This window comes from Aspergillus fischeri, genomic scaffold (genome assembly GCF_000149645.3).
Source record: "Aspergillus fischeri NRRL 181 1099437636264 genomic scaffold, whole genome shotgun sequence".
NCBI lineage: Eukaryota > Fungi > Ascomycota > Eurotiomycetes > Eurotiales > Aspergillaceae > Aspergillus > Aspergillus fischeri.
In genome coordinates, this window is record NW_001509762.1 from 2,406,128 (window position 1) to 2,420,589 (window position 14,462).

The window sequence follows — 14,462 nt, forward strand, 5'->3', positions numbered from 1 at the left end:
TCGCCACCCTTGAATCCATATCCCAGAGGAGAGTAGAACGAGGAAAAGAAAGGAATAGCTTTCATCACATCATGACGAACATTGAAGTAGTTCTGCCACAAACGATTTGCCCCAAAAGGCACTGAACGCAATCAGTATGCATACTGGTAATGAACTCGCAGGGTTAAATACGAACCTCGTGTACTTGGAAATGTACTTGTAAAGCTTCTCAAACTTCCGGGCGCGCTGTTCATCACTCATCGAAACAGCCTCATGATACGCTCTAGCGAGCTCTTCGGTGTTCCATGGGTTGACAACGAGGCTACCGTTGAGACTTTGAGCGGCTCCTGCAAATTCGGAAAGGATCAAAACGCCCTTGCGCTTCTGCTGCGTTGCAATGTATTCAAATGATACCAGGTTCATCCCGTCTCGAGTAGAGGAGACAACGCAGGCATCGGAGGCAGCGTACAGGGCGATGAGCTCATCAAAGCTAACTGACTTGTGCATAAAGTGAATAGGCATGTAGTCCACAGTACCTGTTTGGGTGAGGGTATCAGCAATGTGATATCAGCGGACTTGAGCAAGGGGATCTCTCTTACCAAATTTGCCATTGATACGTCCCACGAGCTCGTTCACCACCGCTCTGAGATTCTGGTACTCTTCTACATCCTGTCGACTGGGAACGGCAACTTGAACAAGGACGACCTTGCCCACCCACTCCGGGTGGTTCTGAAGAAAGACCTCCAAGGCATGTAACTTCTGCGGGATACCCTTGATGTAGTCCAAGCGATCAACGCTGACCATCAGTTTGGTGCCTTGGAACTTGTTCTCGAGACTTGCGATGCGATTTTGCACTTTGGGGCTCTTCAGACCGTCGGTGAACTTATCCGGATCAATTCCGATCGGGAAAGCGCCTACGGCTACGGATCTGCCTGCATATTTGACACTGCTCGGAGTCGTGACCAAGCCTCTATAGAGCGCCATTAGCGACTATCGTGGAGCTCAATTGGGATATTGAGTAGACGTACAGTAGATGTGAGCAGCTGCTCAAGAAGTGACGTGCATAGTCATATGTGTGGAAGCCGATCAAGTCACAGTGCAACACACCATGCAGAAGCTGGCCTCGCACCGGTAGGATTCTGTATATTTCACTGCTGGGGAAAGGTGTATGCAGGAAGAAGCCGATTTTGTTATCTTTTTTGCCCGCCGCCCGTAACTCCTCGCGGAGCAATTCTGGAAGGAGCATGAGATGATAGTCTTGTACCCAAATCAGGTCGCCGTCTTGCGCCTCCTTTGCAATTGTTTTGGCGAATAGAAGGTTGGCCTCACGATAGGCATCCCAAGCGCCTTCGTCGAAAACGATCTCGCCGGGGTGGTAATGAAGGAGGGGCCATAGGATCGAGTCTGAATACTCCAGTTAGCAATGGATTGTTGATGTTGTCGCTCGCACACCGCCAGGCGCGGACTGTATAGACTGTTGGTGGTTGGTCACTTACTGGAAAACCCATTGTAATGACGATCAGCCAATTTGTCGTCCATGAACACCGGAGTCGCATTGAACTCATCCTTCAATCTCTTTTTCACCGACCCAATTTCATCCTCTGGAACTTCCAGGCCTGGCCAGCCATACCACTGGAAAGTGGTTGTTTTCGAGAGACCGCTCAAACCAGTTACCAGACCGCCCGATGACATGGAGAACTCATACTTTCCTCCTTCCGACCGTCGGATTGTGATGGGAAGGCGATTCGAGACAATCAGGAGGCGATGGTCGCCTTCTGACCCGTTCGTGCTCGACATGACAGAGAGAACTCGTAGCTATCTCGCAGAGAGGTGCCCGACCTGGAAACAGAAGCCCCGCTTCAAAGGTAAAGCTGCAATCAGTCTGGGAATAAGGAGGGGATGGGGTTAGATGCGACTGGGATAACTAGGTAGTGCCGATATGATAGATTGAGCGATATTAGAGACTGAATGATTGATGTGAAGAAGATAACCAGGAAAGGAAGAAGCGGGAGGAAAAACTTGGAAAAGCGCCTAGCAGTCTGGAAGCTGGTGATGTTACCCTTTAGCGGTGACGTTTTTCGTGTTCGTCGCCCAAACTAGAGAGGTATAGGAGGGGCACTCTCAAGACAACCTCAGTTCCAGCAATGCAATTACTTCCTGATAAAACATGGGTGATTCTTAATTTCGAGAATTAGCAGAGGGGAAATTGTCTACATCATACCATAGTAGGACGATTCCATGTGCTTCTCAACAAGCAGAAACAGGGACATCGCAGCTAGATGCAGTGGGGTGTTCCAGACTCGCGTCTCTTGTTATCGAACTGTCTCGAAAGATCCTTAACCATAGTGGGGGAACTGCTCACGAGATATGAGACTTCTTCCATACATTATTAGTCCCCCACCCACGTAGGCGCTCTAGATTGTCTAAGTACGGATCTGCCCGGCATTCAGGCCAGGAAATCGCTGTCATTGGGCCATTCCCTGCTCGAACCGGTTTGTCAGAGAGTTACCTTAACTACCTTGGGCCGTTGAATCTATGGCATATCACATCTGCCAGGAAAGTATGCAGGTCATGCAAGTTCACACCCTGATAGGTTTCAGTCTATGTAGGTACCTCGATCAGGTATGGAATAATATCTAGAAACAGACTAGATAGTCAATGAAGGAAGGCAGAAATGAACTCAATTAAGGCCATAGCCCTTATCGTCCACTGGCAGCCCAAGGGGAAAACCCCTCATATCGATGGCCGTCCAGTTGGATGAAGATGAGATGGTGATATTAATTATGATGCCCAAGGCACCCCCTCCTTCCTCGTCTCGGGGTTCTGTCAGGCGCTTTTGAGTTCTTTTCTACCTTACCAGTAAACTCGGTTCGACTCTCCTTCTCGCATGGAAGATTTCACCACTCTCTCGTCCCTCTCCTACCCAAGAAAAGCCCAGAATGTTCTGTCCTGTCCCATCATATGCCTCCGTCTGAACACGCAGGTTCCATGGTCCAATCATCAACGTCATGATCCCTTTGTTTATTCAAGATGCTGCGAGGATGTCTAAATGTCACCGGGAATTTCAGGATGCATCTGTTTGAGTGACCCGCAGAAACATATAGACACCACTCTTCTCTTCCATCATTATCACCAACCTAGTTAAACAATCAGTGCCGTCCATCATCACGATTCATCCCTTGGTCCGCAGCGCCCCTCTCCATACATCACCCGCTTACCTCTTTGGCCTGATTTCCTCAAGTTTGAAATATCTACCTCCCTAATAGTGGTTGGCTCCAATAATACTCTTGAATACACTGCAGATACAACATTTTCTTTGAGGTGTCGCAGAGGTCGTCAGGCTTCTCCTCCTTCCATCAGAATCAATGACGGTCTACATCGCCTCACTGTAAGTTGTGCCCCTCAATTTTTGCATGCACTTAGCTTCAGATGGTTAGCGGCCGTGATAATCTGACATACCACACTAGCTTCCTTCCATATACCATTGACTTTCAAGCCACCGAGCTGAGACATGCTCGTCGCAAGTCATCCCTCAGCCAAACTCCTATAGACGACCATGTTATTGGTCGGCTGGCAGAGGCCCGCCAGAGACATCACAACAAGTCGCTCAGTCTCTCATTGACTCCGGGAGCGACTACAGATGACGAAAAAATCTTCAAACCGTATGTCTCTCGGTCAGCGGGCGAGATCCCTCAGGCAGACGATCCCAACGGTCCTGGACTTAGCGAACCCAGAACCATTTCTTGGGGTCAGAGTCGCAAATTCAATCAGCCGCGATCCACGGCTCAAGTCCATCCCGAACCGTCAATCTTAAGAGCGTCAATTGCCAGGGATGACCTGAACGGCCAGTTCTGTGATCCAGTTTTAGAGACTCCAGATTCTGAGGAGGATCATGGAAGCCCCCGTGCGTTACTCTCTGTTGATGACTGGGTTGTCAAAGCGGCAGAACAAGGCAATGGTGGGCTGCGCAATGCAGTCTATGCAGCCGAAGAAGCCGGTATTCTGACAAACAAGATGTGGGTGGGCACACTAGGCATGCCTACCGACTTGTTAAAGGATGCGACACGCGCCAGCATTTCTGAGACACTCGAAGATGAGTACGAGTCGCTGACGGTATTCGTACGCGATAGCGAGTTCGACGGCCATTATACCCATTTTTGCCGTTCAGTTCTGTGGCCAGCCTTCCACTATCAGATGCAAGAGAGCCCTCGACACACTGAATACGACGACTATTCCTGGAGACAGTATGTCAAGGTCAATGAAGCGTTTGCTAACACCATCGCTGCTCGATGGCGTCCTGGTGATAGCATCTGGATCCATGACTATCATCTTTTACTTCTTCCACAGATGCTCCGACAGCGGTTACCCCAGGCAGAGATTGGGTTCTTCATGCATGCTGCATTCCCGTCCTCCGAGGTGTTCCGCTGCTTGAATCCTCGCGATGCACTACTGAATGGTCTGCTGGGCTCTGACTTTGTCGGCTTCCAGACAGAGGAGTACTGTCACCACTTTTTGCAAACCTGTAGCCGTCTTCTCAGTTTAGAAGTGACCGTTGGCGGCGTCCAACTGAAAGATCGATTTGTCCGCGTCAAGAGTATTCCTATTGGAATCGACGCCAACGCCCTGGACCACCTACGCCAGACCAACGAGGTAAAGGACTGGATCGCGAATATCTATTCCAGGTACAGCGGTAAGCACCTAATTGTCGCAAGGGATCGATTGGATGCACCGGGCGGGATCAAGCAGAAGCTGTTGGCATACGAACTGTTCCTGAAGAAGTATCCCAAGTGGAGGGAAAATGTAAGTGTCCATATTCTATATGACCTACGAACCGACATACTGATAAACACAGGTTGTTCTCATCCAGATAGCCTCGGCATCTGAGATGCCTGAACTAGAGTCTCAAATCTCGAAGATTGCCACGAGGATAAATTCCAAGTATTCCACGCTTACTCACCAGCCGCTCGTGCTCTTGAGTCAAGACATCAGTTACTCCCAATTCTTGGCCTTAATGAGCGTGGCGGAGATTTTTATGGTAACAAGTCTGCGAGAGGGTATGAACTTGACTAGTCAGGACTACATCCACTGCCAGGATGGCAAAGTGACGCCGCAATACCATGGATCCCTGATCCTGAGCGAATTCACCGGCAGTGCTTCGATCTTTCATGGACACGAGTTTCTCGTCAACCCGTGGGACTACAGAGAGGTTGCAGATGCGATTAACAAGGCACTGGAAATGTCGCCCGAACAGAAGCAACGCAACTGGGAGTTCTTGCTTGAGAGGAAGGCACCTCACACAGCCGTAGCGTGGTGCAACTCATTCAAAACAGCCCTTGCCGAAGCTCACAGCGCGCAATTATCCCGCGAACTCAGTCTTGTCGCAACACTCTCTGTACCCGCACTGAAGGAGTCATACGAGAAGGCAGCCAAGCGACTCTTCTTCCTCGAAGACGGAGGGGCCGTCGCTTCTGGCAGCATACCATCGCTGCTTGAAGAACTTCTCCGCGATCCAAAGAACCTCGTCTACGTCACCAGCAACAAAAGCCCGGAGCAGATCGAATCCCAATTTGCAAGCTTCTTCGATAGAATCGGATACATCGCCGAGAACGGTTGCTTCAAGCGGGAAATTGGAACAACTCAGTGGAAGCCACTAGTGGATATGGAGAGGGCGAAGGACTGGAGGAACGGCATCCGTCGAGTTATGCAATACTACCAGGAAAGAACAGACGGTAGCGTCTTGGAAGAACGTCGCTGTCTGTTGACTTTCTGGTACAACAATGCTCAAGATCCCGAGATCGCTGCCCGGCAGGCCTCCGACCTTGCTGACATGATCAACGGCTCCCGCGGCAGCGAGGCCATCCGCGTCGTCCTCACAGATGGATCAGTCAGCGTCGAACCCTTAGACATCACAAAAGCCAAGGCCGCAGAGTCTATCCTGGAGCAGTTGCCTGAGACCCCGGACTTCCTCTTCGTGACCGGCGGTTCCCGCGGAGACGAAGCGCTCTTCCGCTGGGCCAACCGTCTGCAGGGCGAAAATAAGATCCCGGAGGTGACCACGGTCACCGTGGGCTCTCACGCCACAGAGGCTACGGCAGTGCTTCCCACCGGCATGAGCATCGCGGACGTTGTCAACACCCTGACTTCCTCGGGCGTGAATGGTACGAATGTTGCGAATGGCCATGAGCCTACTGTCAATGGTGACAACTCCGCCCCTTCCTCATGACGGCGTTGACACTCAAGACGCAATGCAATGTCCCTAAGTTAACCTTGATGAACTTCTGCTACGATAATACCTACGGCATGACGACATGATTTCCTGCTCCTGTTTCTTTTGTACCTTAGCCTTACTTCCTTTCTTCCGAAAGAGGGATACACGTGGGTCTTAAAGAGTAATGCGTCTAGACGCTTAGACAGACTAATATACATACTTATTTTCTTCCTTGCTCGTATGCTAGTATCTCTTCCGTAAAGAAGAAGCTGGTTGACTGCACTATAACCAGAGATGGATAATACCACATTTACGTACATTGGTTACGTTGAGGAGCAACAAGCAGGAGGTACAAATGAACAGAACATTCAACCATCACTCCTCACGCTAAGTTGCTGCTTCGAATGACAAAAACCTTAAACAGAGCGGACATCTCTCCCTCTCCCTGCAACGTAAATATACCTAGACTTCTGATGGAATGTCAGACAAAGATAACCGAGAAAAGTCGAGGTCAGAGCAAATCTCGAATTGGTTCGGAATGTAAGAAGGTGAAGTTACATTGCGCCATACAAAAAGATACGACAGTGCCCGACCCAACACCTACACCCAGGCATGCGGCGGACAGACTCCCCAAGCCAGAATATAAGAAAAACTAAGGGCCGTAGATAGAGGAATGGAAGCAAGGAGATTGGTAGATGTAGCATAAATCATTAGGGTTGTGCTATGGGCACTGACATTTGGAGTTGTGTCGACAACCAACCGAAACTCAAGTTCGTCAATGCTTAACTAGACTATAAGTAATTGCTCAAGGAAGGCTCAGCCACCAAAGCCAGCATTATGAGATTTCATGGTTTGGAGATGAAGAGGAGGGAGGATTAGAGTTCGTGCCGGCCGAGATAAGAGTCGGGGCCACGCGTCTCTTCTTCGGCTGTTGTATTTGTGGGACCGAACTCTGGTCCTTTGAGTCCTCCTTCTCTGACTCGCTGATGTCTCTTTTCCCCAAAACACTGTTGCTCACAGAGTTCGCTCCACTTTGCGTGACTGCAGACATCGGTGTCTGGGGCGGTGTAGTAAGCGGCAGAATCGGGGGTTGAGCCGAGTTGGCGGCAGTGACGAGCGGCACTGATCCTAGAGTGGGTGTTGGATTGTTGACCACAGAATCCCCCGATTGCTGAGCAGTTACCTGTTGAACGGGAGATTGTGTGGTCATTGAGCAGGCGGAGTTCGATCGTGCGGGACTCGCTGGAGGTACTTCGGCTGGCTGGGCCGGTGACGAGCTCAGAGAAGGTTGACTCAATTTGAGCGGCGAGGGAATATTGGCCGGGGATGGTTGTGGTGCTTGATTCGCGGACGTGGTGCTAGCGTTCGCAGGATGCTGAGCTGTTCCCGCTGGAGGTGTATACGGCTGGCCCAGCTCTCCGGGAGCAAATGACAACGTTGAGCAGAAGCCGTCAGAGGAGCTCATTATTAAAGTCAAGCCGTCATTCGACCTGTTTTCGTTAGTGTACCGAACACATTAGAGATCAAAAGACATAGATCTCACCATGTGAGATCTGTAAATGTCGCAAAATGCAAGTTGCTCACAACACACAGGGGAGTCTGTTGTTGCGTGTCGTACACCAGAACCGCGTCCTGCGTAGCCACCGCGTACACAATCCTGTATGGTAACGAGAAAACGGGACTCGGACTCTGGCTAGCAGAAGCTCCTTCATTCTCGGCGTTTTTGGACGCTGTGTTGGTCTTAGACGACTCGCTCGCAGAAGGAGTCGATGGAGGCTCCATGGAAGGCTTGTCAGGCGTCGGCTTCGTGGAAACTACTGGTTCAGGAAGAGATGCAAAGGATTCCTCCCCCGAGGAGGTATCCAGCGTAATATGTCGGGCAGGCTGAGGAGCCTTGCGCAAGGTATACAAAATTGGAGAACACTTGACTGCAACGGAGGGCTTCTTATGGCCCGGCAGATGAGAGACAGGGGGCTTGTTGAAGCCTGCACGGGTGTAGATGTATACTGTGTTAATGATCTCATCTGTGGTTTTTGTGGGGTCTGTGGCAGGAACGTGCGTGGTCTTGTACTGGCCAGCTGGGGTGAACAGCAGACTTCCATCAGGGGTGAAAGTCAGCCGCCTGAAGAATGATGTGAAAGTCTCATTGGCATAGATGTTGGCGTTCTTAACTGTGAGACCACCCAAGACGTTTGGCGAGGCTACTTCTAAAGGCTTCACAGCCGGTAACGGCAGGGAAGGTGCCGGAGAGGCAGAGCGGCGAATCGAGGGGGACGAGCCAAATGAAGAACGGCGACTATGAGATACCGGAGGAGGATCCATAGGCAAATGAGAGGTCAATGGCGTACCCGGAGTCGAGGTAGCGGGAGAAGCAATGGCAATGGAATTGCCTGATGCGGGCTGGGATCGAATAGAAAGATCAGGCGGAGCAGGGCTGCTGGACGAGATACGTTTGGCTGGAAGATCCATTTTCAGGAACTTCCCGTGAGACGTCAACGTAAATTGGCCATCCTTTGTCTTCAAGCTGTAGATGTGGACAGATCGATCCGATGACTGGGTAGCAACGAATTCGTTCAGAGGATCCCAGGCCACTCCTTGAACGTAGTGCGAATGCTCCGCAATCTGCCGAACCATTTGCCCTGGAAGTATCCGGTTTTAGCCTCATGATGGGGATACGAATCCTAGGAGAGGCGACAAGAATTTAACGAACCAGTCTGCGCGTTGTATATTCGAGCAATATTGTCCATGCTCCCTGTGATGATGAAGACCCCGTCTGGAGACCACGCAAGGTCATAGATCTCAGCACCGGAGGACCGGCACATATGCTTCACACGCCACGTTTCCTTGTCGTCCGAACGATCCTCCCCTAACCCAGGCTGGGTCTGTAGCTCTGACGGGATCCAGAGAAGAACGTTGCCGTCGTCTCCGGCAGACGCCAGCATCTCGCCTAGAGCAATACATCAGAAGACTGTTATCTCGTTATAGACAACACCGGCGTATGTACCTTTCGGACTGAAGCGGACCACATTGACAGCTTGTGTGTGTTTCACAAGTGTGCTTAGATAGGTCACCTTTCGATCTTCGCCTGTAGACTCGACTTTCCATAGCTAGTGATTCGAGGTCAGAGACGACGAGAGGAGCGAGAGAGGGAGGGAGGAGGAGATGAAGGTGGTTGGAAGCATACTCGGACATTGTTATCACTAGGTTAGACGGGAAACATTAGCAACGCCTTGACATATATATTGAGGGGTTCACCTAGACGTACTTTCCAGCCGTAGCAAGGCGCCCTTTACCGTTGGGGTCGAAATGGACCGAGTAGATTGGGGCATTGTCGTTGTGCCACGCGATGAGCAACGGCGTAGCCTTCATGGTGAGCACAAAAGCTCAATGCCCCAGAACGTCTTTGTCAAATGCGTTCAGGAAGGATATGGTTTGTAATAGGGTATTCAGACGGTCGAAATCGTGTCAAGATGGGTATCTTTCGAAGCTGGAAATCCGTAAGGGTGCGTGTAGTTAGTAAAGTTACAGTAGCAGCTACTGCGGAGAACCTGGAACAATAATCAGACGTTCCGTTTATCGAGGAGCGAAGTGTTCTAAGACAATTCCGATAGCCAGTATTTGCTTATGAGGACAACAGGAGAATGAAAGAGAATAGCGGATCCGGAATCATCCAATAATGCAAATGAGGTCGAAAACAATGGCAGCTGTCGTCGAGTGGTGATGTCGTTGGTTGATGATGGCTTGTTCGTCGGTTGCCCGTGTCGCTTCCTCGTGTCTCACTCCGACGCGCTCGGCGAATCGCAGCACATCTTCCATTTTAACCAAATCGGGCCTTCTTTATGGATGCATATGCAAGCAAGATTCTGCTAATATTGGCTGTTAGGACCTTCGACTTAATACTTCCGATGCCATGATTAGTGTAGTCACGATACGCGATAATCACACTCTGTCGCTCCATATATATATACCAAGGGGTGTACAGTACTGTACATGTTGAGATAGATGCAGTGCTTTAAATCTTCGAAAATATGTCACCCTCTTCATCAGGTAAATACCACTAATAGATAGAGCTTGTTTGCTAGAGAAGTAATAAAACAAATTCATCCATTGCACATCCCGTGGTGAACGCCAAACACTCGCTAAACCATAACGTTACATCTTTCCACTGAGACAGCTCCAGCGATGCAAGAGTAATAATACAAGGAAAGGGAGGAAACCTGTCGAAGTTTTTGATGATCATGTAACCCATTTACCAATCGTCTCTCCAAACCAACTGACAGCCTTCTCGCGCCGTTTCAAACGTGCATCCTCGTGTGTCTTCATGAACGGACTGGCCTCTTGCACATACATCTTCTGTTGTTCGATCTGCGCGTTGTGTGCCCGAATCTCCAATTCCCTCTCATGGGGTGTAAGTTGCTCCAGTGGCTTCGATGGTTTGAATCCGGGCGGTATCTGCTCAACACCGGGGACCTCAAGATTACCCGGGGTATCGTTGGATTTGAGCTGCTGGGGCTTCGCCTGCGGGTTAAAGAGCGACTTGAGGGGCGGTGGTTCCTGACCAGCCGCCCGACACTCTGCGACTCGCTTTTCATAATCCAACATCTGGTGGTATAGTTTGTCCGCATGCATTTGAATTCGCTCTTCTTTCTCCTCGTCCCATTCGAATGAAGCGGCGTAGCCTAATGCCTGGAGGAATTTCTGAGCCGGTATCAGCATACACTGCCCACAAAAGAAGATCTGGAGTAATAACTCCGGTACTCACTGATTGAGTGGTGAAACAACGAGAGAAAGTTGCGTTTTCCTCGGAGCAGGAAGTCACACGAGCCTGCAGTCGCTTCTGCCAATTACCGGTCTGGAAGCATAACGTCAAGGCTTCATGCTCCAATGCGCAATTTTCCATGGCTGCCCGGTGCACGGTGTCATTATGCTTCTTGTACTTCTCAATCACCCTTTCCGCGCCCTTGGTTACCGATCCGTCCTCTTCCTGAGGAGGCTTGTAGGTTTTCCACAGATGAGCATACCGGCCATCGGGGAAAAGTGAAGCGGAGGGAACGGAGGGTTTCGAGGGCTCGCCAGTTTCGGCAGATGCGCTTGTTTTTGGTGCTTGGGTTTGAGGATCTAACTTCTTCGAAGGTTCTTGCGTTGAAGGAATGGATGTCGTAGGCACGTATTTTGCTGGAGCTTCATTTTCAAGGTACTCTCTGAGGCCCGGGTCAAGCTTCTTGACCGGATCTTCTTGGTTCGAACTGCCCCAGAACCAACCCATCTTGCTTATTATCGTCAGTGGTTGCGAATTTTATACAGTAGAGAAAAGGACAATTGAAAATAGCTGAGGTCTGGCGAAAGATATCCAGTAGGACTGCGGAGATGTGGAAATGAAGCCGACAATATGGGCCTCTCTCAGTTCCCCGCCAAACCGTTTTGGGTCAATGTAGTTCCCTCCCTCCGTTCCATCCAGCTGCTCTACAGACAACAACAAAGCTCAATTTCGAGCTTCACTTACAGCATATCGCGTCGACTCGCGCGTTGAACAGCGCCGCTTCTCCATCATGAATTCTAGTATGCTCTCAGTTTCAATTATTTCAAGTGATAGGCTAATGCAATTGCGACAGATCGAGAGGAGCGGCTGCAAATGCGGCAGCGCGGAGCAGCGTACGCGCATCACTTTATCCGACTCGCCTTTTTGATGAAGAAAGTAGGATGCTGACCGCATGATTCATTTGACAGGACGCGCAAAACGAAAGCGATTGATTTCGGATTCTCATTTGGACTTGCTTCGGCACCCCTAGAGTCTACGTCGGAACCCGCGTCGCAATCCGCCGCGACTGCCACTGCCGCCGAACCGGCTGGTTCTCCACAAACAACATCAGTCCTAGGCGAAACAGCTAAGTCGCGGGTATCACCAGCAAGGACACCTTCATCTCGAAATCTAGGTTCTAGCCAGCGGACACCAGGAAGTGCGCGCAATGGCCTCCCCGAACGACCGTCAATGTTCGATATACCCTCGGATGAGGAGTTAGAACTTGGGCGCAGCAGCAAAAGGAGAAAAATTGGTAGGTTCTTGAGGGCTCCTAATGATTTGACTACAGTATCTAACAATGCGAAATTTAAGAATCTCCCAGCAAGGTTACCCAGACATCGGCGAATTTAGACGTTACAGCCCAGGACACGAGTTTAGCACAGCCCCGGCCGGACAGCACGACGAGGAGCGCACAAGAAGGCCTTCGTGATGAGCCACAGGCTGCGGCACCTACCACAAGCGCCGAACAAGTATCCGAAGACGTGCCTGAACCCGCCGTTCCGTCAACATCAAACACCCTGATCGATGACCCGACAGAGGCGGGTGAGAACTCGGAGGTTCGTAGGGCAGCAGAAGAGGCTACGGTGACGCGAAGTGGTCTACAACTACGGAACGGCTCGAACTCACCTTCCCTGGATACCATCAACTCCGAGCGCAGCAGACAAGAGTCAGAACCCCACGGTCGCTTTCCACCAGAAGCTTCGGTTATGCCGCAAGATGTTGTCGCAGAGCAGGCGGTGGAAGAGCAGGTGGTACCAGAACAAGCCAAAGCCGATGAAGACACACAGCAGCCTACGCGAGCCCCAGAGGTACCAAATGAGCAGCACATCGCTAGTGAAATGAAGGAGTTACAGCCTCAGCGCCAGAAGCGCGCAAGGGGCAGGCCACCGGCATCTAGCCGAACGCAATCTGCTATTGGTGAACCCTCAGACGGAAATAGAGGTGACGTGCTCGAGAAAACGGCGCCTCCAGATGACCCGAGCAAGAGACTTAGAGGCAGGAGTACCAGAAGTGCCCGAGGCACATCGAATGCTCCTACCGAGAACGTTGTCCCCAATAGCAGCTTAGCCCGCGGACAGGACGCGGCACAACCTGAGACGGACGGCGGCGACTCTGCAGCAAGGGCCCAGGACGTTGAGCAATCAGTTTCGGAGAAACAGAACGAGAAGAAGAAGGGCAGGCGTGCTGGACGCGCTGGCAAGGCCCGTCAGGTGGAGACTGAGCAAGACAAATCTGATGAGTCGGGTGAGAGAATTCGGCAAGAGGCGCAGCCACAGCCAGGCAGGGAGCAAGAGCCGGAGTCTGAGCATGAGCCTCAGCCTGAGCTGCAACCTGATGCCAAGCCCGCACCAGAGATTGCAAGCAGAGCAGAATCGCCAACAGCCCAGGAGGCTTCTTCACGACCTAAGAAACGTCGTGGAAGACCGTCGTTAGCATCGAGAAGGGATGACAACACAGCAACGCAGCCTGAAGAACGACAAGAGACACAGCAAGAGGTTGAAGAGGAGAACTCTATACCTACGAGGAAGCGGACTAGACAACCTCGCGGTGAAACTGTACCTGTGACTGTCCACCGCCTGGTGAATGTCGCTTCGCTGGCGCCAGGAGCTTCTGGTCCTGATTCACCAGTGGAGGATGGAGAATCGGCCGATGAACTGGCCGCCAGGGGAAAGACTAAGCTCCCCAAAAGAGCAGGCGTCAACCCAGCCGATGTACTGAGCCAGATTTGCCGAGAGACACTAGAAAAGACCCTCACTACTCTTAAGAACGGAATAGCCAATGAGACCAATCCCGCACGACGTGCGGAATGGACCCGCAAGAAGAAAGCCGTCGAGGCTTACGAAACGGAACTTGAGGGTCGACTGTTCGAGTTGAGCGAGATGCTGGATAGTAACTTTGTTCTCGGCGTCCAGCTGAAGAAAGCAAAGCGGGAAATGATGGACTTGCGAGGCCGGCTGTACCAAATCCGCAAAGAGAGAGAGGCGGTTGCTTTACGGATGGATGCAGTGCGCAGAAAGCACGCGGAAGAGGAAAGTGCGAGAATGGTAAGCTTTGGCCCAGTTCCGAAGTCTATAACTACATCTTTGATGTGCGTGTGATTGGTATCTGACGTTTCCAGGCCCGCATTTCTATCAACAATTCCTTGCATAGTCTCGAGCTTGCTGTTGAACGAAGTCAAAATCGTGCGTCCGCCGATGCTGACGACTCAGAATCGGCAGATGCTTCACCCACAGTTGGCCTGGAGTTTATGCTCCGTAGCGTTGCTGAAGCAGTGAGCTCAACTGCTCCCGGAGCTCAAGGTGGTCTCTTGGACCAGATCAAAAGCTTCAATGCACAGCTAGAAGCTACAGCTCGCAAACTTGAGAGCTGACAATGTGTTTATTCTTGTTGCTATTACTATGACGCTCAATACCCTTTGATTACTTGCTGGATTGTGTATATCAGGATACTCCTCGGTGTGGTAACTAGGCGAAC

The 14,462-nt window shown here is 51.0% G+C and overlaps 5 protein-coding genes across 5 annotated transcripts; 2 read left to right on the forward strand and 3 right to left on the reverse strand.

Annotated features, from left to right (window-relative positions):
* Positions 1 to 69: 69 nt before the first annotated feature.
* Positions 70 to 1,776, reverse strand: NFIA_080820 (glycosyltransferase family 20 protein; the record flags this gene model as incomplete). Its single annotated transcript, XM_001260034.1, has 5 exons — positions 70 to 121; positions 176 to 515; positions 579 to 949; positions 1,008 to 1,383; positions 1,476 to 1,776. 5 exons carry the CDS (start codon positions 1,774 to 1,776, stop codon positions 70 to 72), a joined length of 1,440 nt encoding a protein of 479 aa, XP_001260035.1.
* Positions 1,777 to 3,344: 1,568 nt separating this feature from the next.
* On the forward strand, positions 3,345 to 6,202 carry NFIA_080830 (trehalose-6-phosphate synthase; the record flags this gene model as incomplete). The annotated part of the gene is made up of 3 exons (XM_001260035.1): positions 3,345 to 3,367; positions 3,447 to 4,779; positions 4,832 to 6,202. The coding sequence occupies 3 exons, from the start codon at positions 3,345 to 3,347 to the stop codon at positions 6,200 to 6,202; spliced, it is 2,727 nt and encodes a 908-aa protein (XP_001260036.1).
* An 820-nt stretch (positions 6,203 to 7,022) lies between these two features.
* Positions 7,023 to 9,556, reverse strand: NFIA_080840 (putative chromatin assembly factor 1 subunit B; the record flags this gene model as incomplete). Its single annotated transcript, XM_001260036.1, has 6 exons — positions 7,023 to 7,677; positions 7,731 to 8,826; positions 8,898 to 9,134; positions 9,192 to 9,294; positions 9,372 to 9,387; positions 9,453 to 9,556. 6 exons carry the CDS (start codon positions 9,554 to 9,556, stop codon positions 7,023 to 7,025), a joined length of 2,211 nt encoding a protein of 736 aa, XP_001260037.1.
* An 867-nt stretch (positions 9,557 to 10,423) lies between these two features.
* NFIA_080850 (uncharacterized protein) lies at positions 10,424 to 11,453 on the reverse strand (the record flags this gene model as incomplete). Its single annotated transcript, XM_001260037.1, has 2 exons — positions 10,424 to 10,885; positions 10,950 to 11,453. 2 exons carry the CDS (start codon positions 11,451 to 11,453, stop codon positions 10,424 to 10,426), a joined length of 966 nt encoding a protein of 321 aa, XP_001260038.1.
* Positions 11,454 to 11,736: 283 nt separating this feature from the next.
* NFIA_080860 (uncharacterized protein) lies at positions 11,737 to 14,358 on the forward strand (the record flags this gene model as incomplete). The annotated part of the gene is made up of 5 exons (XM_001260038.1): positions 11,737 to 11,746; positions 11,800 to 11,839; positions 11,915 to 12,240; positions 12,300 to 14,032; positions 14,107 to 14,358. 5 exons carry the CDS (start codon positions 11,737 to 11,739, stop codon positions 14,356 to 14,358), a joined length of 2,361 nt encoding a protein of 786 aa, XP_001260039.1.
* Between the last annotated feature and the right edge of the window lie 104 nt (positions 14,359 to 14,462).